Source organism: Oncorhynchus tshawytscha, linkage group LG16 (assembly GCF_018296145.1).
Source record: "Oncorhynchus tshawytscha isolate Ot180627B linkage group LG16, Otsh_v2.0, whole genome shotgun sequence".
NCBI lineage: Eukaryota > Metazoa > Chordata > Actinopteri > Salmoniformes > Salmonidae > Oncorhynchus > Oncorhynchus tshawytscha.
The window spans coordinates 36208879-36234784 of NC_056444.1; the positions used below are offsets into that span (position 1 = coordinate 36208879).

At 44.0% G+C, this 25906-nt stretch overlaps 1 protein-coding gene across 1 annotated transcript in view; it reads left to right on the forward strand.

Annotated features, from left to right (window-relative positions):
- LOC112215611 (cadherin-6) overlaps window positions 1-25906 on the forward strand; it is an 81737-nt gene that overhangs the window by 18752 nt on the left and 37079 nt on the right. Inside the window, exon 2 of the mRNA XM_024374774.2 lies at window positions 19241-19679. Coding sequence (XP_024230542.1) covers window positions 19443-19679 — 237 coding nt within the window. The 5' untranslated portion in view covers window positions 19241-19442. The remainder of the gene's footprint in view (window positions 1-19240; window positions 19680-25906) is intronic.

The window sequence follows — 25906 nt, forward strand, 5'->3', positions numbered from 1 at the left end:
ATGTATGTATGTATGTATGTATGTATGTATGTATGTATGTATGTATGTATGTATGTATGTATGTATGTATGTATGTATGTATGTACAGTTGCAGTCGGAAGTTTACAATCACTTCCGACTTCATCTGTACATACATACATACACACATATACACTCCGGACTCCGCCATTGCTCGAATTAATCCTTAATTCCATTCTTTTACTTTTAGATTTGTTTGTATTGTTAGATATTACTACAGTGTTGGAGCTAGGAACAAGAGCATTTCACCACACCCACAATCTGCTAAATAGGTGTATGCAACCAATAAAATTTGATTTGATCTGTTTATTGTATTTTGATGTTTATTGTTGTGCTATACAGGGCTCATTTGGAAAAGAGACCTTGGTTTCAGCATTGACTCCCTGTCAAAATAAAGGTTACATTGAGAAATACTGTATATAGTGTACTATTAGTGTACTATATAGGGAATAGGGTGCCATTTGGGACACATAGGCAGTGGTAATTGATAACTGTAGATGCATCAGAATAACCATAGGCTCATTGTAAGTAGCCAATGGTGTCATAGAATTAAGTCTGTGTCCCAAATGACACCCTCATCCCTACATAATACAAATCCAAAATGAAATCTAGAATCGGCTTCCTATTTCGCAACAAAGCATCCTTCACGCATGATGCCAAACATACCCTCGTAAAACTGACCATCCAACTGATCCTCGACTTCGGCGATGTCATCTATAAAATAGCCTCCAACACTCTACTCAACAAATTGGATGCAGTTTAGCACAGTGCCATCTGTTTTGTCACCAAAGCCCCATATATTACCCACCTCTGCGACCTGTATGCTCTCGTTGGCTGGCCATCGCTTCATACTCATCGCCAAACACACTGGCTCCAGGTCATCTACAAGTCTCTGCTAGGTAAAGCCCCGTCTTATCTCAGCTCACTGGTCACTATAGCAGCATCCACCCGTAGCACACGCTCCAGCAGGTATATCTCAGTAGCCAATTCCTCCTTGACCGCCTTTCCTTCCAGTTCTCTGCTGCCAATGACTGGAACGAACTGCAAAAATCAAAGAAACTGGAGTCTTATATCTCCCTCACTAGCTTTAAGCACCAGCTGTCAGAACAGCTCACAGATCACTGCACCTGTACATAGCCCATCTGTAAACAGCCCATCCAACTACCTAATCCCCATACTGTATTTATTTATCTTGCTTCTTTGCACCCCAATATCTCTACTTACACATTAATCTTCTGCACATCTACCATTCCAGTGTCTAATTGCTGTACTGTAATTACTTCGCCACCATGGCCTATTTATTGCCTTTACCTCCCTTATCTTACTTAATTTGCACTGTATATAGATTTTTATTTTTTCTACTGTATTATTGACTGTATGTTTGTTTATTCAATGTGTAACTCTGTGTTGTTGTATGTGTCGAACTGCTGTGCTTTATCTGGGCCAGGTTGCAGTTGTAAATGAGAACTTGTTCTCAACTTGCCTACCTGGTTAAATAAAATATTTAAAAAAAATAATAATGCACTGCATTTGACCAGAGCCCTATGGAGGCCCTAATCACTTTATGAATAGGGTGCCATTTGGGACTCAGCCTAAGTGTATCCAGCAGTCAGTATATTGTGAATTATTATGTCTAGACCTCTGTTCTCGTGGGACGTCCTCGCTGGACGATTTTTATCAGTCATTCAAGCTGTTCACCAGCAGATTCTATTAATCATCCTCTTAATTCAATCAAATGGCCGATGTTCCCAGCTCAGCCTCTCTAAGTGGCTTTAAGAGAGCTGGAGACTGAGGATACGTCCCAAATAGCACTATTTTCCCTTTGTAGTGCACTACTTTCCATGGGCTCTGGTCAGAAGTAGTTCACTAAATGGGGTACCATTTGGGATGCTGCCAGAGACTGTGTGTGCTGGTGTGTGGGTATGGCCCTTCACACTGGAGCTAGAGAACTAGGTCTCTCTCTGACTGCAAAGAACGAGGTTTAAGGGTTAGGGGTTTAAGGGTTAGACTCAAAAAGTCAGGTGGAGTGATTATTCATGACTCTCGTAGCCTACACTACAAACTCACAACTTCAGGCCTGGCTTAACAGTAGCCAACCGTTATTCACAGGCTTGCTAAGACTACTACACTACTCAAAGCCTAGCTAAGTTAACAGATACAGGCAACTTGTAGTCAGACCACATGTGAAAATGCAATGCAGTCCATCTGTACCCTGTATACCCCCTCTTCAACCTCATAAATAATGGACGCAGGCGAAGCATCTGTCAACGTATTCTGTCAACCTGTTCCAGATGAGAGTCAGGCAGAGCAGGGCAGGACGGAGCGACGTGATGTTACACACACAGGGTGCATCCTAAATGGCAGCCTATTCCCTACATAGTGCACTACCTTATTGGCGATGATCAAATGTAGTGCACTATGTAGGGAATAGGGTGCCATTTGGGAAGCAACCTACACACATAGCAAACCCCTCGTCCGTTCCCACTGTGTGTCTCTCTCTTGCACCCCTGGTCTGTTTACATCAATACGCTGACATCCACGCTTACCTACACGCTTGATTCTATCTGCTGAATTTATGAGCGCCTAGGTCTCTACATCTACACTCCCCTCCCCCAACTCCACCTGGTAACCACCAAAATAGGGGGAAAGAACTGTCAAGAGTGTATGACTGGAGAATAAACACGCTTCCGTTGCCCTCTGTGCATAGACATTTTTTTGCCCGTGCTACAGATGCGCATATCAGCCCACTATTACAGTACTAGTAAAGGCCCAGTGCACTACTTTTGGGAAAAAATATATTACAAAAATAAAGTATACACTACATGACCAAAAGTATGTGGACACCTGCTCGTCAAACATCTCATTCCAAAATCATGGGCATTAATATGGAGTTGGTTCCCCTTTTGCTGCTACACCAGCCTCCACTCTTCTGGGAAGGCTTTCCACTAGATGTTGGAACTAGAGGTCGACTAATTATGATTTTTCAACGGCGATACCGATTCCGATTATTGGAGGACCAAAAAAAGCTGATTAATAGGCTGATTTGTATATTTATTTTTTTAATAATGACAATTACAACAATACTGAATATTTTAACTTAATTTAATACATCAATAAAATCTATTTAGTCTCAAATAAATAATAAAACATGTTCAATTTAGTTTAAATAATGCAAAAACAAAGTGTTGGAGAAGAAAGTAAAAGTGCAATATGTGCCATGTAAAAAAGCTGACATTTAAGGTCGTTGCTCAGAACATGAGAACATATGAAAGCTGGTGGTTCCTTTTAACATGATTATTAGGTTGTAATTATTATAGGACTATTTCTCTCTATACCATTTGTTTTTCATATACCTTTGACTATTGGATGTTTTAATATGTACTTTAGTATTGCCAGCCTAATCTCGGGAGTTGATAGGCTTGAAGTCATTAACAGCTGCTGGCAAACGCAGAAAAGTGCTGTTTGAATGAATCCTTACAAGCCTGCTGCTGCCTACCACCGCTCAGTCAGGCTGCTCTATCAAATCAGACTTAATTATTACATAATAACACACAAAAACACGAGCCTTGGGTTATTAATATGGTCAAATCCGGAAACTATAATTTCGAAAACAAAATGTTTATTCTTTCAGTGAAATACGGAACCATTCCGTATTTTATCTAACGAGTTGCATCCATAAGTCTAAATATTGCTGTTACATTGCACAACCTTCAATGCTATGCCATAATTATGAAAAATTCTGGCAAATTAGTTCGCAACATGCCAGGCTGCCCAAACTGTTGCATATACCCTGATTCTGTGTGAAATGAACGCAAGAGAAGTGACACAATTTCCCTAGTTAATTGCCTGCTAACATGAATTTCTTTGAACTAAATATGCAGGTTTAAAAAAATATACTTCTGTGTATTGATTTTGAGAAAGGCATTGATGTTTATGGTTAGGTACATTCGTGCAACGATTGTGATTTTTTTCCGCAAATGCGCTTTTGTTAAATCATCCCCAGTTTGGCGAAGTTGGCTGTCTTTGTTAGGAAGAAATGGTCTTCACACAGTTCGCAACGAACTGCTGCATATAACGTTACCCTGACTCTATTGAACAGAACGCAAGAGAAGTGACACAATTTCCCTAGTTAAAATAAATTAATGTTAGCAGGCAATATTAACTAAATAAGCAGGATTCAAAATATATACTTGTGTATTGATTTTAAGAAAGGCGTTGATGTTTATGCTTAGGTACACACTGTTGCAACCAGAGTGCTTTTTTCACGAATGCGCTTGTTAAATCACCCTAACAGTTCTTGTCCTGACGTTGCTTCTCGAGGCAGTTTGGGACTCGGTAGTGAGTGTTGCAACTGAGGACAGACGGTTTTTACACGTTACGCGCTTCAGCATTTGGTGGACCCGTTCTGTGAGCTTGTGTGGCCTACCACTTTGTGGCTGAGGCATTGTTGCTCCTATACGTTTCCACTTCACAATAACAGCACTTACAGTTGACCAGGGCAACTCCAGCAGGGCTGAAATTTGACGAACTGACTTGTTTGAAAGGTGGTATCTTATGACAGTGCGACATTGAAAGTCACTGAGCTGATCAGTAAGGCCCTGCTACTGTCAATGTTTGTCTATGGAGATTGCATGGTGGTGTGCTCAATTTTATACACCCGTCAGCAACGGGTGTGGCTGAAATAGCCGAATCCACTAATTTGAAGGGGTGTCTACATACTTTTGTATAGTGTATATATACAGTGGGGCAAAAAAGTATTTAGTCAGCCACCAATTGTGCATGTTCTCCCACTTAAAAAGATGAGAGAGGCCTGTAATTTTCATCATAGGTACACTTCAACTATGACAGACCAAATGAGAAAACAAAATCCAGAAAATCACATTGTAGGATTTTTAATTAATTTATCTGCCAATTATGGTGGAAAATAAGTATTTGGTCACCTACAAACAAGCAAGATTTCTGGCTCTCACAGACCTGTAACTTAAGAGGGTCCTCTGTCCTCCACTCGATACCTGTATTAATGGCAGCTGTTTGAACTTGTTATCAGTATAAAAGACACCTGTCCACAACCTCAAACAGACACACTCCAAACTCCACTATGGCCAAGACCAAAGAGCTGTCAAAGGACACCAGAAACAAAATTGTAGACCTGCACCAGGCTGGGAAGACTAAATCTGCAATAGGTAAGCAGCTTGGTTTGAAGAAATCAACTGTGGGAGCAATTATTAGGAAATGGAAGACATACAAGACCACTGATAATCTCCCTCGATTTGGGGCTCCACGCAAGATCTCACCCCGTGGAAACAGAATGATCACAAGAATGGTGAGCAAAAATCCCAGAACCACACGGGGGGACCTAGTGAATGACCTGCAGAGAGCTGGGACCAAAGTAACAAAGCCTACCATCAGTAACGTACTATGCCGCCAGGGACTCAAATCATGCAGTGCCAGACGTGTCCCACTGCTTAAGCCAGTACATGTCCAGGCCCGTCTGAAGTCTGCTAGAGAGCTTTTGGATGATCCAGAAAAAGATTGGGAGAATGTCATATGGTCAGATGAGACCAAAATATAACTTTTTGATAAAAACTCAACTTGTCGTGTTTGGAGGACAAAGAATGCTGAGTTGCATCCAAAGAACACCATACCTACTGTGAAGCACGGGGGTTGAAACATCATGCTTTGGGGCTGTTTTTCTGCAAAGGGACCAGGACGACTGATCCGTGTAAAGGAAAGAATGAATGGGGCCATGTATCGTGAGATTTTGAGTGAAAACCTCCCTCCATCAGCAAGGGCATTGAAGATGAAACGTGGCTGGGTCTTTCAGCATGACAATGATCCCAAACACACCACCCAGGAAACGAAGGAGTGGCTTCGTAAGAAGCATTTCAAGGTCCTGGAGTGGCCTAGCCAGTCTCCAGATCTCAACCCCATAGAAAATCTTTGGAGGGAGTTGAAAGTCCGTGTTGCCGAGCAACAGCCCCAAAACATCACTGCTCTAGAGGAGATCTGCATGGAGGAATGGGCCAAAATACCAGCAACAGTGTGTGAAAACCTTGTGAAGACTTACAGAAAACGTTTGACCTCTGTCATTGCCAACAAAGGGTATTTAACAAAGTATTGAGAAACTTTTGTTATTGACCAAATACTTATTTTCCACCATAATTTGCAAATAAATTCATTAAAAGTCCTACAATGTGATTTTCGGGAATTTTTCTCATTTTGTCTGTCATAGTTGAAGTGTACCTATGATGAAAATTACAGGCCTATCTCATCTTTTTAAGTGGGAGAACTTGAACAATTGGTGGCTGACTAAATACTTTTTTGCCCCACTGTATGTATATAATAGATTATGATTTTTCAGGGGGTGTTGCAGCACCCTCAGCACCCCTACTTCCCGTGGCTATGCCTCTGTATCTGTAAACTTATGGAGGGCACTCTTACTTTTCATAAAGAATGAAATGGACAGAACTCCCAAAGACCATTTTCAACAGTTATTTTATTTCCCCACACACTTTTAAAGAACAATCTGTGAGTGATCTCACATTCTCTCTCTGCAGGCATACAGAACTGTACCTGTGAGTTACTTCTGAATCTATTGATAGATCCCAGAACTGACTTAACTAGGCAGCTCAGGTCGATGGAACCAACGTGCCTCTAAGCTCACTGACATGACTCTAAAAGAGGCAGTTAAAGATGTATCTCAACGTTTTGAATCTCTGTTTTCACGCCTCTCCCTTCTCACCCTGGTCGAGGTGCTGAGTAGAAAGAGTGGTGGCAGGGTCTGTGTCCGAAATGGCACCCTATTCCTTATATACAGCAGTTCACTACTTTTGACCAGGGCCTATTGGGCTTTGGTAAAAAATAGTGCAGTATGTAGGGAATAGGGTGCCAATTGGGAGGCAGGTAGGGTGTACTGTACGGTTGTACTGCACTGTACGGTTGTACTGCTAAAGTAGGTTTATGGACTAAAGCACTGTCTCCTCAGCCTTGTCCTAATGGAGGATTCAGCTCATAAAGCAGCATCATGATTTGCAATAAGCAGAGTTAGGGAGAGTAATGAAGGTGTAAATCAACTGAGCCGTTTTTTAAAATCTGGCGTTCGCGGCCCTCCCAGCCTGCCTCCCCTACTCTACTCCTTCCCCCTCCCGAACGGCTAACCCTCCTCCCTCTGTAATGGAAAGCCTGGTGCGCCCTAATAACGCTGAGAGTGAGCTGCAGTATTAGTAAACAGAACCTGTATTGACTCAGCCAGGTCCAAGCTCTGCCTCACTCAGCGTTTGTTTGTGTGTGTTAATGCGTGCGTGACTTCAAGGTGACATATCCAAGAAAACTAGAGCTAAACAGTAGCGGGCAATTGGGTGTTTACATGCAGATAACATACAACATATGAACATATTTCAGTCCCAGTTTGGAGGAGGGGTTATTGGGTGGGAATCTTGATAACTACAGCTTTGTTGTCAGCTATTCACAGAAGTTCCAAAAAATGGCTTATTTTGATGCCTGCGCATGGACTTTATCAGGGAATGTATTGATTACACAAAGGCATTGTAAAGGGCAACCCGGGGCCTTAGCGCTAACATCAGCATGACCCGCCCCGCTCTGCCCTTTTCTAGATATAGTCATCGTCGTCACAATGTGGAAATGGAGAGGTCAGATATGTGTATTAGAAGCAATCATCCAAAAAGAAAAGGGTCAGATACTTTGGAGTAGAAATGCTTGGCCTGGGAGTTGTGTTCATTTCCATTCCTCGCTCTGCACCATCGATCGCGAAGCAAAAAGGCCTGGCTCTCCAATATCCATGGTCACCTTTTTTTAAACAGGGTATTACTTTTTTAATGCAGTGGGGGCTTTCATTCAGGGACTCTAGGCAGGAAAAAAGATAAAGAAATGTTTTTGTGCGTGTGTCTGTGCGTGTGTGTGTGTGTGTGTGTGTATCTGTTGACCTCAAACACAAAGAAATGATGGCGGGGGATAATGAAAGAAAGTGGCCTACATTTTCGATATTCATGAGGGAGATTGGTTGCCTGTAGTCCACCCATGACATTAGGCTGAATGATTTTCTTCATCTAGCTGTTTAAGACCAGGTAGCCTCCTCTGCCTCTTTAATGCGGTATTGATTGTTTATCTGAAATACCACCGTGCTGGAGCCGTGTTGGTGGCAATGGGGGTTGGTAGAGGGTGGAGAGGGGTGGTGGGGGAACAAGGCTGGGTGGTAAGGTTGTGATGGATATACAGACATGCTTAACAGACTGTCTCCTTTGACTAGGGCTCCCGAGTGGCGCAGCGGTCCAAGGCAGTGTAGCCTAGTAGTTAGAGCGTTGGACTAGTAAACGGAAGGTTGCAAGTTCAAATCCCCCAGCTGACAAGGTACAAATCTGTCGTTCTGCCCCTGAACAGGCAGTTAACCCACTGTTCCTAGGCCGTCATTGAAAATAAGAATTTGTTCTTAACTGACTTGTTTAGTTAAATAAAGGTAAAAAATAAATTAAAAATTAAAAAAATCTCAGGGCTAGAGGCGTCACTATAGACCCTGGTTTGATTCCAGGATGTATCACAACTGGCCATGATTGGGAGTCCCATAGGGCGGCGCACAATTGGCTCAGTGTTATCCGGGTTAGGGTTTGGCCAGGGTATGCCATCATTGTAAATATCAATTTGTTCTTAGCTGACTTGCTTAGTTAAATAAAGGTTAAATGAATTAAAACTAGGCTGGTTGTGATCCTGTATCTTAGGATGAAACCTAATTTTCCTGTACCTGTCAGTACAGTAACGGCCCCGGTGTTAAATGGAACAGAAACTGAGGTTGAAATGTTAGTGATGTGGCTCGTGTACGATAAGGCATCCTCAAATTCATATTCATTCTTATGCCCTTGTCTAGTGAGCCTGGTAGCTTTGCCTGGTGCCAAGGGCTTGTGTCCACCCCTCTCTGCCCCCTCTCCTCTCTGCCCATGGGCCCATATGGTCAGATACACTGTATCACAGTGACCTGTGGCTGGGGTTGTTGTTCAGCCAGACCCCTGAGGTGCTTGATAATTAAACATGCACTGGAAGTCACCATGGTCACTAGGAAAGGTGAGCATGATTAAATCTGTGTTTTTTTTATGGCGGTCGAGGGTCCTGTACACTGTGTGTGTGTATGTGTGTGTGTGTGTGTGTGTGTGTGTGCGTGCGTGCGTGCAAGGGGCGAGCGGTCACTGCTATGGTCAACAGAGGATGAAATAAGCTAATTCCACCAACCCATTCATAGGAAAACAATGAAACACAGAGAAATTGAGTGCTGTTGGATATAACCAATATTTCTGAATGGAAAAGCATGGCAAACACACCTTTCATTAGGACAAGGACATCTATCCATACCTTACAATAATCTAGTTGTACATCGTATGGAGGCACTATGTAGATACATTTTCCAAGGCTATATCCCAATTACAAATGGATTAGAAAGTTGCACATGCAATACATGCACAGTATATGCTCACCATGATTCAATGGGTAACAAGGCTATTCCACTGTATGAGGAAGTTTCTTTTTCTTATATCAAGAGGCTTAAGTGGTGCTTTAAGCCAGATACATTATGAGAGAACTATATGTCCAATTGAAAAAGAGGTCCAAAGCCTAGGCGTATACAAAACACCTTTACAAAGTGCAAGTATCACTCTCCCCTCTGCATGTACACTACATGTGTGACTGAACCATCCATAGTGTAAAATGTGCTGGTTTACTGTGAGCTTACAGGAAAATGCATTCTTCTCCGCCAAGGAAGACTAAGAAACACATATTTTCTCCTCCCTACAGATTCTTTTGTTAGAGTCATACTACTTTAGATTTGTAATGTGTTTTCTGTTTAAGCTCCATGAATTATGTATTGCTGTCTGACAATTGGGTCTGTGGCTTTATCTATTTCATGTAGCTGACCTGCTGTTTGAATAGCAATGTGTTTTTATAAAGGTCCCCCTGTTTGTAATTGTCACAACCAGGCTAGAAAGGGGGAGAGAGGGAAACGAAACAAACTAAACGTGGGATTGCAACAGCTGCTCTGATTTTCAATTCACAGTGCGCAGCTTGACCTTTGTGTTGCTGAATCAATGCTTCCGCCTCAAAATTGCACCATTCATTTGAAAAAGTAACGATTTGGTAGGAGTCGATCTAATCTCCAGGTACGTTATTTAATCAGAACAACCCAAACAATGAATAATGGGAAATAAAAACACATTTTTAATTACATTTGTTTTGATGTGTGTTTATTTCTGTGTTGTTTTGGGGGTTTTATTTTTCCTGTGGACAGTGTATTGGGTTAACTGTTGAGAGAATAGGCTTTCAACACTCGACTGCATATGGCAGGCACATACACTTGGAACACACAGACACACACACTGACACACAAGCACACACACCTGTCCCATTTGCATAGGAATAGAGGCTTCTATACCGTGGCACATTGGGCGAAACAGGAAATGAGGGGAACCCGCGCTGAGAACTCTCCTCCTTCTCTATTGTAAACAACTGAAAGGATCATTCCTAAATGGCACCCTATTCCCTATAGTGCACTACTTTTGACTGGAGTCATATGGGCCCTGGTAAAAAAAAAAAAGTAGTGCACTATATAGGGAATAGCGTGTCATTTGGGACAAACATAAACACTGGCCGTCAGGAGACAGACAGCCCAGACCACACTGACACCAGCCAAGTTCAAATTGTATTTGTTCTCATTCAAAACCTTCAGCTGGGTTTGATTTGAAAGAAAACAAATAATATCTGAACGCAGGTCTGGTCCGTATTGACACAGCCCATAGAGCTCTGATCTAACGCTGCAAAGAGAAATCACAAAACCACCAGTGTGTCACCTAGGTGTCACAGACCGACAGACTGAGCTGAATACTAATCTTTTTAGCCTGCCCCCTTCTTTTAACTATTATTTGTAAGCTTCTGTCGCCGATTAGACCTGTCCTATTATGCAACAAAGCATTCCCATCTGTCTGCAACCAGGGTCCTAGATGTCATTCATCTAGGAGGAGCTCCATGACTGGTGGTGCCTCATTGGGGGGAATCAAACCACCAGCTATCTATTAGCCCTTAGTCACTGTGAGGACTCCAGCTGAGAGCGAGCGAGAGAGGGAGACTTTTCCTTAACTACTATGTCACTCCAGGGCAGTAAAAATCACAGGGCCATCCACTAGACTAGAGAGAGTGATAAAAAGTAAGAGATACAGGACTTGGGATTAAAGAACAGTATGTTGAGAGAGCTGGTATAGCAGTAACCCCAATTTAACACACACGACCTAGCTGAAGAGGTTAAGACAACAAATGGACTGGCAAGAAAGGGTTACTCCAGTATACTGTCTGCAGTATCGAAACTGGGCTATACATGCAGTAAAGACAAGTGTTTTTTCTGAGTGTGAGTGGTGGCGGCAGTGCGCTTGTTTGAGTGATGGGGTCGTCTCTGAATGGAAGCAGGGCTGGATATAATGAGATATCTGCTCCAAAATGGCACCCTAAATCCTATATAGGCCCATAGGGCTCTGGTCAAAAGCAGTGCACTATATAGGGAATAGGGTGGCATTTGCGACGTACACTGAGAAACGAACCCGTCTCATTGACTTGGCCCAGATCTGATGATTTATTTGGTTATTTGGGAAGCATTTGGGCAGCCAGGCAAGGTAATGTGTTTGCAATGAGCTCTGGAGCACTACATGTGGATGTATTGCTGAGGGAACACCCCCGGAACATTGACAGAGATGGTTTGAGCTAATACATCCCCACCCTCTGACAGATATGCGACAGACTAACACAGCTCCTCCCCCTGACAAGGATGGTACAGGCTAATTTGTTGGTCTTGTGTATGAGAATATACATCAGTGTTATTATGCACACTGACATGCACTTGTTCAGGGCATGATCGAAGTATGCATCCTCCTTATTGGTTTGAACCTTAATTGATAGGCACTCATTGGTTGATGGCCTGGCTACTCTGAGAGCGGGCGCAGTTGGAGAGATGTTAGCAAGCCGTTACGATAAACCATCATATTCCAGATGCACTTCTACATACTTTCAGATCAAATCAAATGTTGTGTCACATGCACCGACTACAACCTTACTGTCACGCCCTGACCTTAGATATCTTTGTTTTCTTTATTAATTGGGTTAGGGTCAGGGTGTGACAAGGGTGGTTGGTTTAGTTTTTGTATTGTCTAGGTGTTTTTGTCCTGTCTAGGGTTTTGTATATCCACAGGGTTTTAGTATGTCTAGGTATATGTAGGTCTATGGTGGCCTGAATCGGTTCCCAAATAGAGACAGCTGTTTATCGTTGTCTCTGATTGGGGATCCTATTTAGGTTGCCATTTTCATTTTGGTTTTGTGGGTTATTGTCTATGTGTAGTTGCCTGTCAGCACTCGTGTCTTATAGTGGCACATTTGTTTTGTATACTTTGTTTGTTCTCTTCTCTCTCATTAAAGAAGAACGTATTCTTATCACGCTGCGCCTTGGTCTCCTTGTCATGACGAACCTGACACTTACAGTGAAATTCTTACTTACAAGCCCTTAACCGACAATGCCTTTAAGAAGTTTTAAGAAGAAAATAAAAGTTACAAATAATGAATTTAAAATAACAATAGCGATGCTAAATACAGGGGGTTCCGGTACAGAGTCAATGTGCGGAGGCACCGGTTAGTCGAGATAATTGAGGTAATATGTACATGTAGCTAGAGTTAAAGTAACTATGTATAGATAATAAACAGAGAGTAGCAGCAGATTAAAAGAGAGCTGGGTAGCCCTTTGATTAGCTGTGCAGGAGTCTTATGGCTTGGGGGTAGAAGATGTTAAGAAGCCTTCCAGTACCGCTTGCCATGCGGTAGCAGAGAGAACAGTCTATGACTAGGGTGGCTGGAGTCTTTGACAATTTTTAGGGCCTTCCTCTGACACCGCCTGGTATAGAGGTCCTGGATGGCAGAAAGCTTGGCCCCAGTGATGTACTGGGCCGTACGCACTACCCTCTTTAGTGCCTTGCGGTCGGAGGCCGAGCAGTTGCCATACCAGGCAGTGATGCTCTCGATGGTGCAGCTGTAGAACCTTTTGAGGATCTGAGGACCCATGCCAAATCTTTTCAGTCTCCTGAGGAGGAATAGGCTTTATATTGCCCTCTTCATGACTGCCTTAGTGTGTTTGAACCATGATAGTTTGTTGGTGATGTGGACACCAAGGAACTTGAAGCTCTCAACCTGCTCGACTGCAGCCCCATCGATGAGAATGGGGGCGTGCTCGGTCCTCCTTTTCCGGTAGTCCACAATCATCTCCTTAGTCTTGATCACGTTGAGGGAGAGAGGTTGTTGTCCTGGCACCACACAGCCACGTCTCTGACCTCCTCCCTATCGGCTCTCATCTTGTTGGTGATCAGGCCTACCACTGTTGTGTCATCGGCAAACTTGATGATGGAGTCATGTTCCTTTCAAGAGCATGAACACACTCCCTTTAAATGGGAATATGACAGCCTGTATTAACCTGGTTCAGATAGAGCTGAGGGTTGTTTCTCTTCCCCTGAGTACAGTTAGGAGATGTGACTAAGGTGTGATTAGGGTCCCCTTAAGGCTGAACCGTAATCACACCTTAGTCACATCTCCTAAGAGAATAAACAGGTCCTACTAATTACCCCCAAAACAGCCTGAGCAAAGCCAACAATGAGTACAAACAAGAGGAGGAACCTTGAATGTCTCAAACTTACCTTGGAGAGAAAGGGTGAACATACGCCTCTCGCACACTACTTCTCTGTAAAGGTGAATTACTCAGTTTGCTACATACTCCTCAACATCTTCCAGTTTCTCAGCTGAATCCTCAGTCATTATTGAAGGCGACATGAAAATACTTTTAAGACACAGCTGCGTCTAGACATTCACCCCCAGCGAAACCAAAGATCAATATATATTGACAGGTTTCAGAATGAGAATCTAGAAAGTCCTATGGCTATTCCGCTGAGAGGAGACGAGGAGATTGGCAAAACAAGGACAGCCAGCCAGCCAAACACTAGCTACCCTATGTTTTAGCTCATTACTAAAAACATTGTGATAGACTAGCATCCTGTCCAAAGGGTGTACTTTTCCATCAAGCTGCCTCACGCTACAGAAACAAGAGATTGGCTCTTACCCTATGGGCTGTTCTGACTTGGACTAGGTTACATACTTTAAAAGGTTGTCTCCTCGTCTCCTCTCAGCGGAATAGCCATATCCCCATTTAAAGGGAGTGTGATTAGACGCGTCCTTGTGATGCGAGGACAAGGCAACCTAACCCTCCCCCAGTATCACATCTGTTTGGTTCGCATCCTCTCACAGACAGCCAACTGATTAGTAAACTCTCAACCCACATATGAACAATAACTGAACGAAAGACACAAAAAAAGCAAAGCGTTGTATTTGGGTCAGCTGCACTATTCCCAATGTACCAAGTGCGATTTAGTGATAAATTTAGCCAAGAAGAAGAGGGATACTATAGGAGTACCTCTGTCTGTGTCCGTGGATGCATCCCAAATGACACCCTATTCCCTTTGTTGTGCACTACTTTAACCAGGGACCTGCTGAAAATTAGTGCACTATATTGGGAATAGTGTGCCATTTAGGACATAAAGCATGAACCTCTTAATAAAGTCAGAGGGAGGCAACCATGAGTCAAGGCAAAGGGAACGGAAACTGTGAAACAACCTGTCGCTGACAGTGTCACACATTAGCAGCCTATAAGGACCTCCTCTGTGGTTTGTAACAGGGCTGTGTACCTGCCAACCCCTTCTACCCGCCCCCCCCCACCCCCCCACCCTTGCTCACCCCTGGTTGACATTCTCCTCTCTCACTTTTAATTGCCCCCTGGGGGCTCTTTCTGGGTTGCCGTGGAAGTCTGGGTTGCCGTGGCTCAACGGGCGCGATAGGGTGCTGCCTCGCAGTGTCGCTCATCCTCTCTCATTAGGAGAAAAAAGACAAAGGGAGAGAGCGAGAGTGAGATAGGAAGGAAGGAGAGAGAGAGAGCGAAATGAAGGAGAGAGAGAGAGAGAGAGAGAAGACCTAGAGCGAGAGGGAGAGAGTAAGAGAGAGAGATCGAGGAAGGAAGAAAGGAGAGAACAAGAGGAGGATGGGTAGAACTGCTGCTCCTAGGTCAGCTCTGTTCTGCCTGCTTCCAGGCAGTATGCACGAAATGCCGCCAATGGTATTTGGTGTAGTTACACATCCACACTGGAAAAGCCATCCATGGATATATGTGTGTGATTCACTGTGTCTCCATCTCTATCTCTGTGTCCCTGAGTTTGATAAGAGCAATAGATACTTAATAGCTAATTGTTATGAGTTGAAATGTTATTTCATGTAATTGTATGAGTGTAGAATCATTGGGCTCCAAATTGCCAGCAGACACATTCATTTTGCTCACCCTGCATGGAACACAATGCTGTATTATTGCCGTATGTAGTGACTCCAGACAATCTGTGACAGGCAATTTCAAGCAATCTTTTTTTTTTTTTCAAACAGTTGCAATTAAATGGTGCAGAACTGGATGCAAGGAGAGAGAGGGAGTAAAAGGTGGAGGGAGAAAATCAAGCAGTGTTGGGGTTGTTGTAAACACATTCTCTTAACTGGGAGGATATAATTGTGGTGTCATGTTCCATTACACAGGTTCATTATGATGCTGACACTCACTGGGGCTGGGAACCAAGAAAAGAGAGGAGAAATACTCATCACGCACAGGCACACAGATGTAGAGAAATCTAAGCTATGAATGTAACTGACCTACTGGTCCACTGTCTGGAGAACTATGGGGTCAGAGAGCTGGGGCGGTATCCCAAAATGGCACCCTATTTCCTACAGCGTACTACTTTTGTATCCTCACAGTTAAAAGTAGTGCACTACATAGGGAATATGATGCCATTTGGGACAGCATGCAGGACCTTTCTATACAGTTAGTCAGGCATTAGCTTCCAGCCTTCCATGGTGACATTATGAAGAAATCTATTGAAAGGACAGACTGCCTACCTCCCACCAGAGCAGCACTTTGTGTGAGAGAGAGAGAGAGAGAGAGATGGGTGCAGGCTGCCCACCTTGGGCTCTTTAGAGTAGACACCCCAAACTGTAAGACATTTCTGTAATTTCAACAGTAAAAACACTATAGAATGTACAGTAGAATATAAATGTGTTTTACAGAATTCATTATGGTTTATTGTGGGGAAATGTTGGTGGGGAAAGAGTGTGTGTGTGTGTGTGTGTGTGTGTGTGTGTGTGTGTGTGTGTGTGTGTGTGTGTGTGTGTGTGTGTGTGTGTGTGTTGAGGAGCTGAAGACTGGAGGTATTAGAAGGCTCTGAGAAGTGACCGCGGAGACCACATTGTATTTCCAACTACACTGCTGAGTCCTACAGCAAATCAATAGCTCCCAGTCCCCCTCGCTCCCTCACCATTGTCAATTAAGGAAATTCATCAAGTCAAGTGCGTTGGGACTTGGGAAAGAGAAGGAGGGTAAGAAGGAGGGTAAGAGGAGGTAAATAGAAGAGAGGAAATAGAAGAGCGGAAAGAGAAGGATGGAAAAAGATGGAGGGAAAGAGATGAGAGGAAATAGAAGAGAGGAAATAGAAGAGCGGAATGAGAAGGATGGAAAGAGAAGGATGGAAAGAGAAGGATGGAAAGAGATGGAGGGAAATAGAAGAGAGGGAAATGAACACGCTCATAGGAACATTTAGACTTGAACCAGAGCTTTCCACGTGAGAGTTACTTAGAGAGAGATTGTGAGTGGGCTATGGGTTCAGGTACTCTAGTGCATCATAGGAAATAGGATTCCATTTGGGATGTGACCTATATTCCCGCCCTGGACATTATTAAAAGGATGACAGGCCGTCACTCTCACCTGCTGTCTGTTGTGACCAATGGGTTCTTATTCCCCTGCTGAGGCAGGCAAAGGACACATGCAAAGTGACTCCCGCATCGCAAGCGTCCGAAAATCGCTATGATAATGAATATCAGCTGAAGCGCATACAGCAGGCAAATTAGTGGAGAGGAGCTTTGACATAGGCTATAATAAACTGCAAGGCATGAGGAAAAAGAAAAAGGGGGACCTAACCCATCAACTTTTACCATTTAAGTTTTGCCTCATAAGGGGAAAGGAGGGTTGAAAGCAGGGAGGTGGGGCAGGGAGAGAAGCCTTGGCTTGGATGGCTAGAAGGAGAGAGAGAAGACAGGTAGGGTAATGGATGGGCTAGACACACACACACACACACACACAGCTCCTCTCCTGACTGTCCTGCTGACTCTGCTCTGACAGGACATTTCTACCTCTCCTTCACTCCCTCCATCTCTCCCTTTCTCTCTCTATCCTCTCTCTCCCTTTCTCTCTCTATCCTCTCTCTCTGCCTAGTCTGACCCTCCCTCTTTCTCTCCATCTCTCCCTCCATATCTATCTCTGCCCACCCTACCCTGACCCTCCCTCTCCCTTCATCTCGATTTCAGCTTCTCCATCCCTCTCGCTATCCCTCTCAATGTGTCTTGACCATTCTGTCTTTCCCTCTCTCTTTCTAGCTCAATCTCCCTCCACTTTCTGCATGCAGGTCCAGATACTTTTTCCTTTTCGTCCCCTGAAAAGCAGAGCTGCTGTATAGCGGTCTGCATCTCTCTATCTGAGCCGAGCCTGTGTTTGTGTGTCCCAAATGACAACCTATGCCCTGTCTAGTGGACTACTTTTGACCAGTAATAGTATTGGCCCTGGTCAAAAGTAGTGAATTATAGAGTGAATAAGGTGCCATTTGGGACACAATCTGTATGTGATAATGGTGCTGCTGGTTCCCAGTGTGCCCACTGATAACCCAGTGCCTGCACCCCAACGGTGCCACACCCAGACAGCATTTAATGAGCACCCAGACAGGAATATTGAGCACCCAGACAGGAATAATGAGCATAGGAGCATGTCCTTCCTCATGGACTGTTTTTTGAGTGAGTGAGTGAGTGAGTGAGTGAGTGAGTGAGTGAGTGAGTGAGTGAGTGAGTGAGTGAGTGAGTGAGAATGTGTGTGGCAGTGTGTGATCTGTGCTTTCAAGACAGGGCCCGATTGTGTGGTTTGCAAACAGACATTTTGGGCACTGCATCACAGTGCTAGAGGCATCACTACAGACCCTGGTTCGATCCCGGGCTGTATCACAACTGGCTGTGATTGGGAGATCCATAGGGCGGCGCACAATTGGCCCAGCGTCATTCTGTTTAGGGGAGGGTTTGGCCGGGGTAGGCCGTCAATTGTAAATAAGATTTTTTCTTAACTGACTTGCCTAGTTAAATCAAATATAATATTAAAACACAGTATCTTTATATTGATCTCAAAGTAATAAGCTCAGGTTGACATTGCTCAGGGTCTCCATTGACAGCCTGCTGGCTCTGATAACAACGTGTTCCCACGCAGATTGTTTAAAGAGATATATCAAGCTAAACATGCAGACCTGGCAGTCTATTAAATGTTAATTCAGTTTAGTTTCTTAATTGAGATATGATGTGTGGCAGTATACAAAGTAAACAAAAGTAAACAAAACATTGGGAACACCTTCCTTTTGCCCTCAGAACAGTTTCAATTTGTCAGGTCATGGACTCTAACAAGGTGCTGAAAGAGTTCCACAGGGTTGCTGGTCCATGTCAATTCGAATGCTTCCCACAGTTGTGTCAAGTTGGCTGGATGTCCTTTGGGTGGTGGACACTTCTTGATACACTCAGGAAACTGTTGAGCGTAAAAACCCCAGCAGAGTTTCAGTTCCTGATGCAAACCGGTGCGCCTGTTACCTACTACCATACCCTGTTCAAAGGCACCTACATTTTTTGTTTTACCCAATCACCCTCTGAATACCACACATACACAATCCATGTCTCAATTGTCTCAAGGCTTAAAAATCCTTATTTAACCTGTCTCCTCCCCTTCAACTACACTTATTGAAGTGGATTTAGCAAGTGACATCAATAAGGGATCATAGCTTTCACCTGGTCAGTCTATGTCATGGAAAGAGCAGGTGTCCTTAGTGTTTTGTATATAATAGATGAGTAGGATTCCAATTATGCTCTTTATAGCTGTGTCAACGTGTGAATGGAGAATTAGACTCATTATGTTGACTCCTATTTCTTTAAAGGAGCAATTGGAAGTGTCATTTCTGAGAGAGATGCTACAGAATCCTACATTATCATAGTGGCAAACTGTTCTAACAGCACTAAGTTCCTGACTGTGTGTTCTATGTTCCAGATACTGGCTGGACCTGGGCCCTAACGGCAGACTGATGGCCCATGCTGCTGCTGCAGACCTACACCCAGACCAGGAGGAGTGACCCAATGACTAAATGTCTGACTAAAGACCACTGATCCTTTCACACTAACACCCAGAGGGAAGAGACCATAAACTACAATCAAGCTGTGGTTGAAGCTTTGTAACTATTGACCTGGCAGTCATGTTGAGAGGCAGAACTGTCCTTCTCCTGCTGGTCCTCTGGGCGTACCTCTGTTCCCATGGGGACGGGCTGCGTGCCCTGAAGAGGACTACAGGGGGTCGGCGGGGGGTGGCTTTGACGCTGATGGGGCAAGATGCCAACGGAGTGCCTCTGAGACGCTCCAAACGAGGATGGATGTGGAATCAGTTCTTCCTGCTGGAGGAGTACACAGGGTTGGATAACCAGTATGTTGGAAAGGTACAGCATGATGTTAACTCTCTCTTTCACTCTTTTCTGTTTTCTTTTCATTATAAGGAAACATGTGATGTTGGTTGTTTGAATAAGACATGAATTTGTCAGTAAAACAGTCTTTCTGCTATATAATCCATACACCTCACATGTGATCATTTCCCAGAGTGAATTCTGTTCGGGATACTATAACACCTAGACAATGATTTAGGTCAATTTAGCATTTTCCCCACTAATGGCCCACTAAAAGATTGGGAGAGGGGAAGCTGATCCTGAAGCAGTACCTAGGGGAACGCTGTACCCCTAGTACTGCCTCCTAGGCTGAGTCAAATGTAGAGTTGTCTGATGTGTTTAGTGCTGACTGTCAGCAACTATATGTGGTAGCTCGGCCGATGTCCACTCCAGTTACAGTATCAAAGCATCCTACGGAGGTAGCGGACTAGCAGAGCCCTACAGCCAAACACACAGGCTTCTTACAGCCATTATTTGTCCAACAAAAAACACAACTTTGACCTAGATAGCATTGCGGAGAGTATACCTACAAGGAACAATATCAAAAAAGCCCATGCATTACATGCTAGACAAGAGAGAGTCAAGGAAGTCAAGATATCACTCTGTCGTACTACGTACTGTAATTGAGAAGACTATTAAAGTGAAGCATCCCAGCCATTTTAAGACGAGTGAGTGAGGAGGAAGAAAGTGAGGATGTTTTGTGAGGATTGGTGTTTGTCCCAATTGGCACCCTATTCCTTATATAGTGCATTAAAAGTAGTGCACTATATAGAGAATAGGGTGCCATTTGGGACGCAAGCATGAATGAATAGGTTATGTTTGCTTTGCATTCGTGACCGTGACGTCAGTCCCTCCCTCCGTCCGTCCAGAGGATAGAGTCACCCAACCCAAATGAGATTCCACAACACAACGTCGTCCCCAAGTGAGACTTTCAGCCTGGCTTCTAAAAGGATTACACAGCTCGTGAACGAACCAAGCAGAGGAGGGGAAGAACAAAAACGAGAAAATAGAAGAAAAGACGGTTAGACAGGAGAAAAAAATAAAATAAAGACAAGACAAATAATGAAAGAACGTATAAGACGGTCGACATCAAAAGTCAACCACGGGAGCATAATCAAAACACTTTATCTCCTTTGAGCACTGATAGATGTGGAGGCTCATCCTTTACTGTGTAAAGGACTAATAGACAGCACTCACACTCACAGCAACAAACCTTTGAGCTGCGGTGTGGCCGTGGGGATGGAACAAAAACATTTTCTCCAGTCGTTTCATCCTGAACAGAAACACTTTGTTTCATTCCATTCCACTGCTCCGACCAGCAAAACAACGTTCCGAACCGGTTCGAACCCCAAAGAAACGAACGGTTTATATCGTTCCTTTCTCTTCCTTATGAAATGTATGTTTTTCATATTTAGCGCCTTCAATTACTTCACCAATCAGTACTGGCAAGGTAGCTGTTTACATGCGTGATGGACAGACAAGTGTAGCTTATGGCGCAAGATGCGACCAACATTTTATGGGTTATGGAGAGAGCGAGAAAGGGTTATTAAGGAGGAGGGTTGAAGCGCTGGGCATCGTGTTATGACATGCATTATCTGAATTAGGTCCACAGAGCTATACCTAGGAGGAGCTTTTTTTATATACGTGTGGCCACGCTACTTCAAATCACACTGCGTATACTGCTTGCTCAGCCACACCAGTGTGTCGGAAGAAACACTGTTTGACTGATGACCGAAGTCAACTTGCAGGTGCCCAAGCGTGCCACAAGGAGTTGCTAGAGCGCAATTAGCTAAGGAAAGCACCCCTCCCCCTACCCAGGATGACGCTGGGCCAATTGTGTGCCGTCCTATGGGGCTCCCGATCAAACCCAGGCTGTAATGGCGCCTGAGCCCTGTGATGCAGTGCTTTTGACCGCTGCGTCACTCAGGGACTGAGGAGCGGCTTCTATGGAGGTCCTGTGAATGTCTTTTGAGCTTGAACTAGCCAGCTAACAAGCTTGTGTGTGCGGAGTAGCACCAGAATTAAAAACAAGTCTTACCTTTTTGTGGTTAATACATTCAACGTTAAACGTGATAACTAGGCCTAAAGTATCATTAACTAGCATTGAAAAAGTTGATAAATTCTTCTCTAGCTAATTAATATATATCTTCCTATCTTCTGAATCACACTTGTACAGTAGCCTATGGTTCGGAGGGAGAAGGGGCAGGTTGCCTAGACACGCACACACACTGGCAAAGAGTTTCAGCTTGCAGGCAGACACTGGAATATGTTTCTGAGTGACAAAGTGGGGGCTTTGCATAGGTGCTTTTTTGCTCGTTTTTTTTGTGGGACGAGATAAACATTTCTGGAACGTAAATTATTGTTATTAACCGGTTCCTGTGCTTTTCAAATAACGGTTCTGTTCCGGAACAGTATGGATCACTTTCATTCCAGGTTCCGTTCTGTTCCTTGAAAATGTTTGTTATTTTCCGGTTTTCGGTTCTGTTCCCTGAACCAGATCCAACCCCTGGTACAGACACACTGAGAAATCTGGTTGCCACAGTTGGAGGTTGTTCGTAGATTCTAATGCTCGTTAGTGGCCGGGAACTTGACTTTGAGCGAATCAGAGAGCACGATTCTCCATGTGGGGGAGCTGACAGAAGTGACAAGAAAAAGGTCAAATGAGGGCACTTTTCCCAGTGTAATCCACCCCCTAGCTAGCAACAACATTAGCACAGCTTGCCAGGTAGCTTACATTAGCTACAGCAGGCACAAGACTACCATACAGACTGCCACCTTGTTGTCTGCAGTATTGAAGATTAAACGGTTCTATGTGAACAACAAAAAATTAACTGCCGACACTCTGGGCAGAGTTACTAAGTAGTCTACCTATCAGCAGTCAGATTTCTTTGTGTGTCTTACCCTTAAATTAAGATGCTTTCTACTGAAGGTAGACACCAATAAGGCATCAAGCCATGGAGGAGTGTTTCACTTAATGAAGCCTCTCTGAGCGATGTGTGTTATCACACAAATACACACAGATTCCGGAACCTTTGCGCACACACATGCACACACAGTCTTGTACAGCTAACTTTATGGGGACACCAATTCAGTCCCATTCAAAACCATATTTCCCCTAAACCTAACCCGTACTCTTAACCCTAACCTTAACCCAAAAACCTAACCTAAACCCTGAAACTAACCCTAACACTAACCCTAGCTTCTAACCCTAAACATAGTTCTAACCCTGACACTAATTCTAACCGTATCCCTAAACACATTAGAAATAGCATTTGACATGTCCCCAGTTGGTCAAATTTTTGTTTGTTTACTATTCTTGTGGGGACTTCTGTTCCCCACAAGAATAGTTGCATGCACGGACACACACACACACACACACACACACACACACACACACACACACACACACACACACACACACACACACACACACACACACACACAGTCACATCACAGGCGCCAGAGCAGAGCAACACAAAAGGGAAACCTTTTGTCATTGAGGTTGACCTGAGTGAGGGAACACAGCACAGAACAATAACATTTTTGTTACAGAAGGAGACAATGAATTGGAAATAACACAATGGCAGGTTATAAACAAGGGCTGAGTCCCAAATGGCACCCTAGGGGCCCTCGTCAAAAGTATTGCACTATATAGGGACTAGGGTGCAATTGGGGATGCAACCAAGGGGTTGCTTCTCTTGCTTTAGACACACAGATAAAATTATGAAACTACTGCAGTTGAATTAGGTCCTCCTCTTCCCCCAGCTTCCCCCTTATCCCTCCTTTAAAACAGTTATTCTATAAACTCCATCTCCGGAGTTACTTTTATGATTTCTTTATTGGGTTCTGAAATGCTAACAAATGAAATCAGATGAAATCTCTCCCGAACAAAGGGGAGAATAAAACAAAGGCAGATGAATGAAGGAGAGGCATGAAAGGATGGAAAAGGAGAAAAATAAACAACTGGAGAAGTAGACCATAGCCCAGTCAGTGTTACTGGTTTAGTGCGTCCCTAATGGCACCCTATTCCCTACATAGTGCACTACATTTGACCAGAGCCCTATGGGCACTTCTCAAAAGTAGTGCAGTAAATAGGGAATAGGGTTCCATTTGGGACGCATAAATTGGTTGTTGTCTTGGTGTGTACGGGCCGGGTGGTTGGTTTTCCTGGAGGAAGAAAAGAGAATCATCGTACAGTGAGTCTCATTAGCAGTCGAGCCGCATATCGTACCTCAGAGAGCCTGGGCTGTCACTGGGGGAGAGTTTGTTTGCTTATTTCATTATTTTCCTGCTTTACCAAAGGGCACATTCCTAGTGAAAATGGTTAATGGCCTGTGGTTGAGGAGTATTTGTGCTGTACGATCATATCTCATAAAGTATTTACAGACCCTGATAGGCCCCAGTGGTTCGCTAGGCCTGGTGGGTATGGTCTCTTCCCGCATCCCAAGCAAGCAGTTATATTCTATCTATATTCTCCCCCGAGCTCCCCTCTGCTCCTCTCCCTTCACCGCCCGGCCCTGCTTACCCCCACAGTAATGGGCCCGGAAATGAATGGGAAAAAAGCAAATTAGAGAAATAATAATGCACAGGGTTAGGCTGGCACCCCACCCCTAGTTAGTCTAGCTGTGTTTGAGTCAGTGTCTGCCTGAAACATACATAGCTTGCATCCCAAATGGCACCCTATTCCTTACATAGTGCAATATGTTTGACCAGAGCCCTATGGGCGCTGGTCAAAAGTAGTGCACTTCATAGGGACTAGGGTGCCATTTGGGACAAACCTGTAGGCTATGTGGGAAGCAGTCCAGCCTCAGAGTCCCCAAGGGGGGGGGGGGCTCTTCTCTGTTCTCCACTTCTTTTCATGCTCCCCCATCCCCAGCTGCTCACCTTGGCATAGAGAGGGGTATGAGTTTGTAATATGGCACACACAGAAGCTCTTTCTGTATCTGTGCCATGGAAACGCCTCGGTCTCCGGCAGCGACCTGGAGCACACATTTGCTGTGTTTGTTGATTAAGGCGATAACCCCCTGTCTGCCTAGTGTATGTGAGTGTGTGAGAGAGAGTGACAGAGAGACTCACATATGCCCTGGCTGTGAACAGAGTAACAGGCCCAAGCTCCACTAATGTAACCCCCAAAAGCCCCATCCTGTAACCTGAGAGGTAATTTATCAGATGCTCAACATGCTCTGCTCACACCTACTGTAAATGTCTGGGCCGAAATCAAATGAAAACAACACTATGGAACACAAATCTTTTACTATCTCATCCTGGAATATACAAGGTCTGAGGTCATCTGCCTTTGGCCTAAAGAGCAGGAACCCAGACTTCATCAAATAAATTGGAAATACAGACATTGCATCCTACAAGAAACATGGTATAGAGGAGACGGACCCACTGGTTGCCCTCTAGGTTACAAAGATCTGGTAGTCCCATCCACCAAACTAAAAGGGGTGAAACAGGGAAGAAACTCAGGGGGTATGCTAATTATGTATAGAGCAGACCTAACCCACTCTGTACTACCTATATCCCCCAATAGAATCCTCATACTTTAACGATGACAGCTTCTCCATCCTAGAGAGGGAGATCTACCATTTCTAGGCCCAGGGACATATAATGTACTAGTCTGTGGCAACCTAAATGCCAGAACTGGACAAGAACCTGACACCCTCAGCACACAGGGGGACAAACACCTACTTGGAGGTGACAGTATTCCCTCCCAAATATGCCCCCGACAAAACTATGACAAAATTGGCTTTTTACCAAATTACTTTATGACAGACAACATATTCACCCTGCACATCCTAATTGACAAACAAATAAACAAACCCAAAACAAAGGCAAAGTTTTCTCATGCTTTGTTGACTTCAAGAAAGTGTTTGACTCAATGTGACATTAGGGTCTGCTATACAAATTAATGGAAAGTGGTGTTGGGGACAACATTATGAAATCCATGTGCACAAAAGTGTGCGGTTAAATTTGGCAAAAAATATACTTTTCTTTCCACAGGGCAATGGGGTGAGACAGGGATGCAACTTAAGCCCAACATTCTTCAATATATATATAAAAGAATTGGCAAGGTCACTAGAACAGTCTGCATCATCCAGACTAACCCTGCTAGAATATGAAGTCAAATGTCTACTGTTTGCACATGACCTAGTGCTTCTGTCCCCAACCAAGGAGGTTCTACAGCAGCACCTAGATCTTCTGCACAGATTCATTCAGGCTTG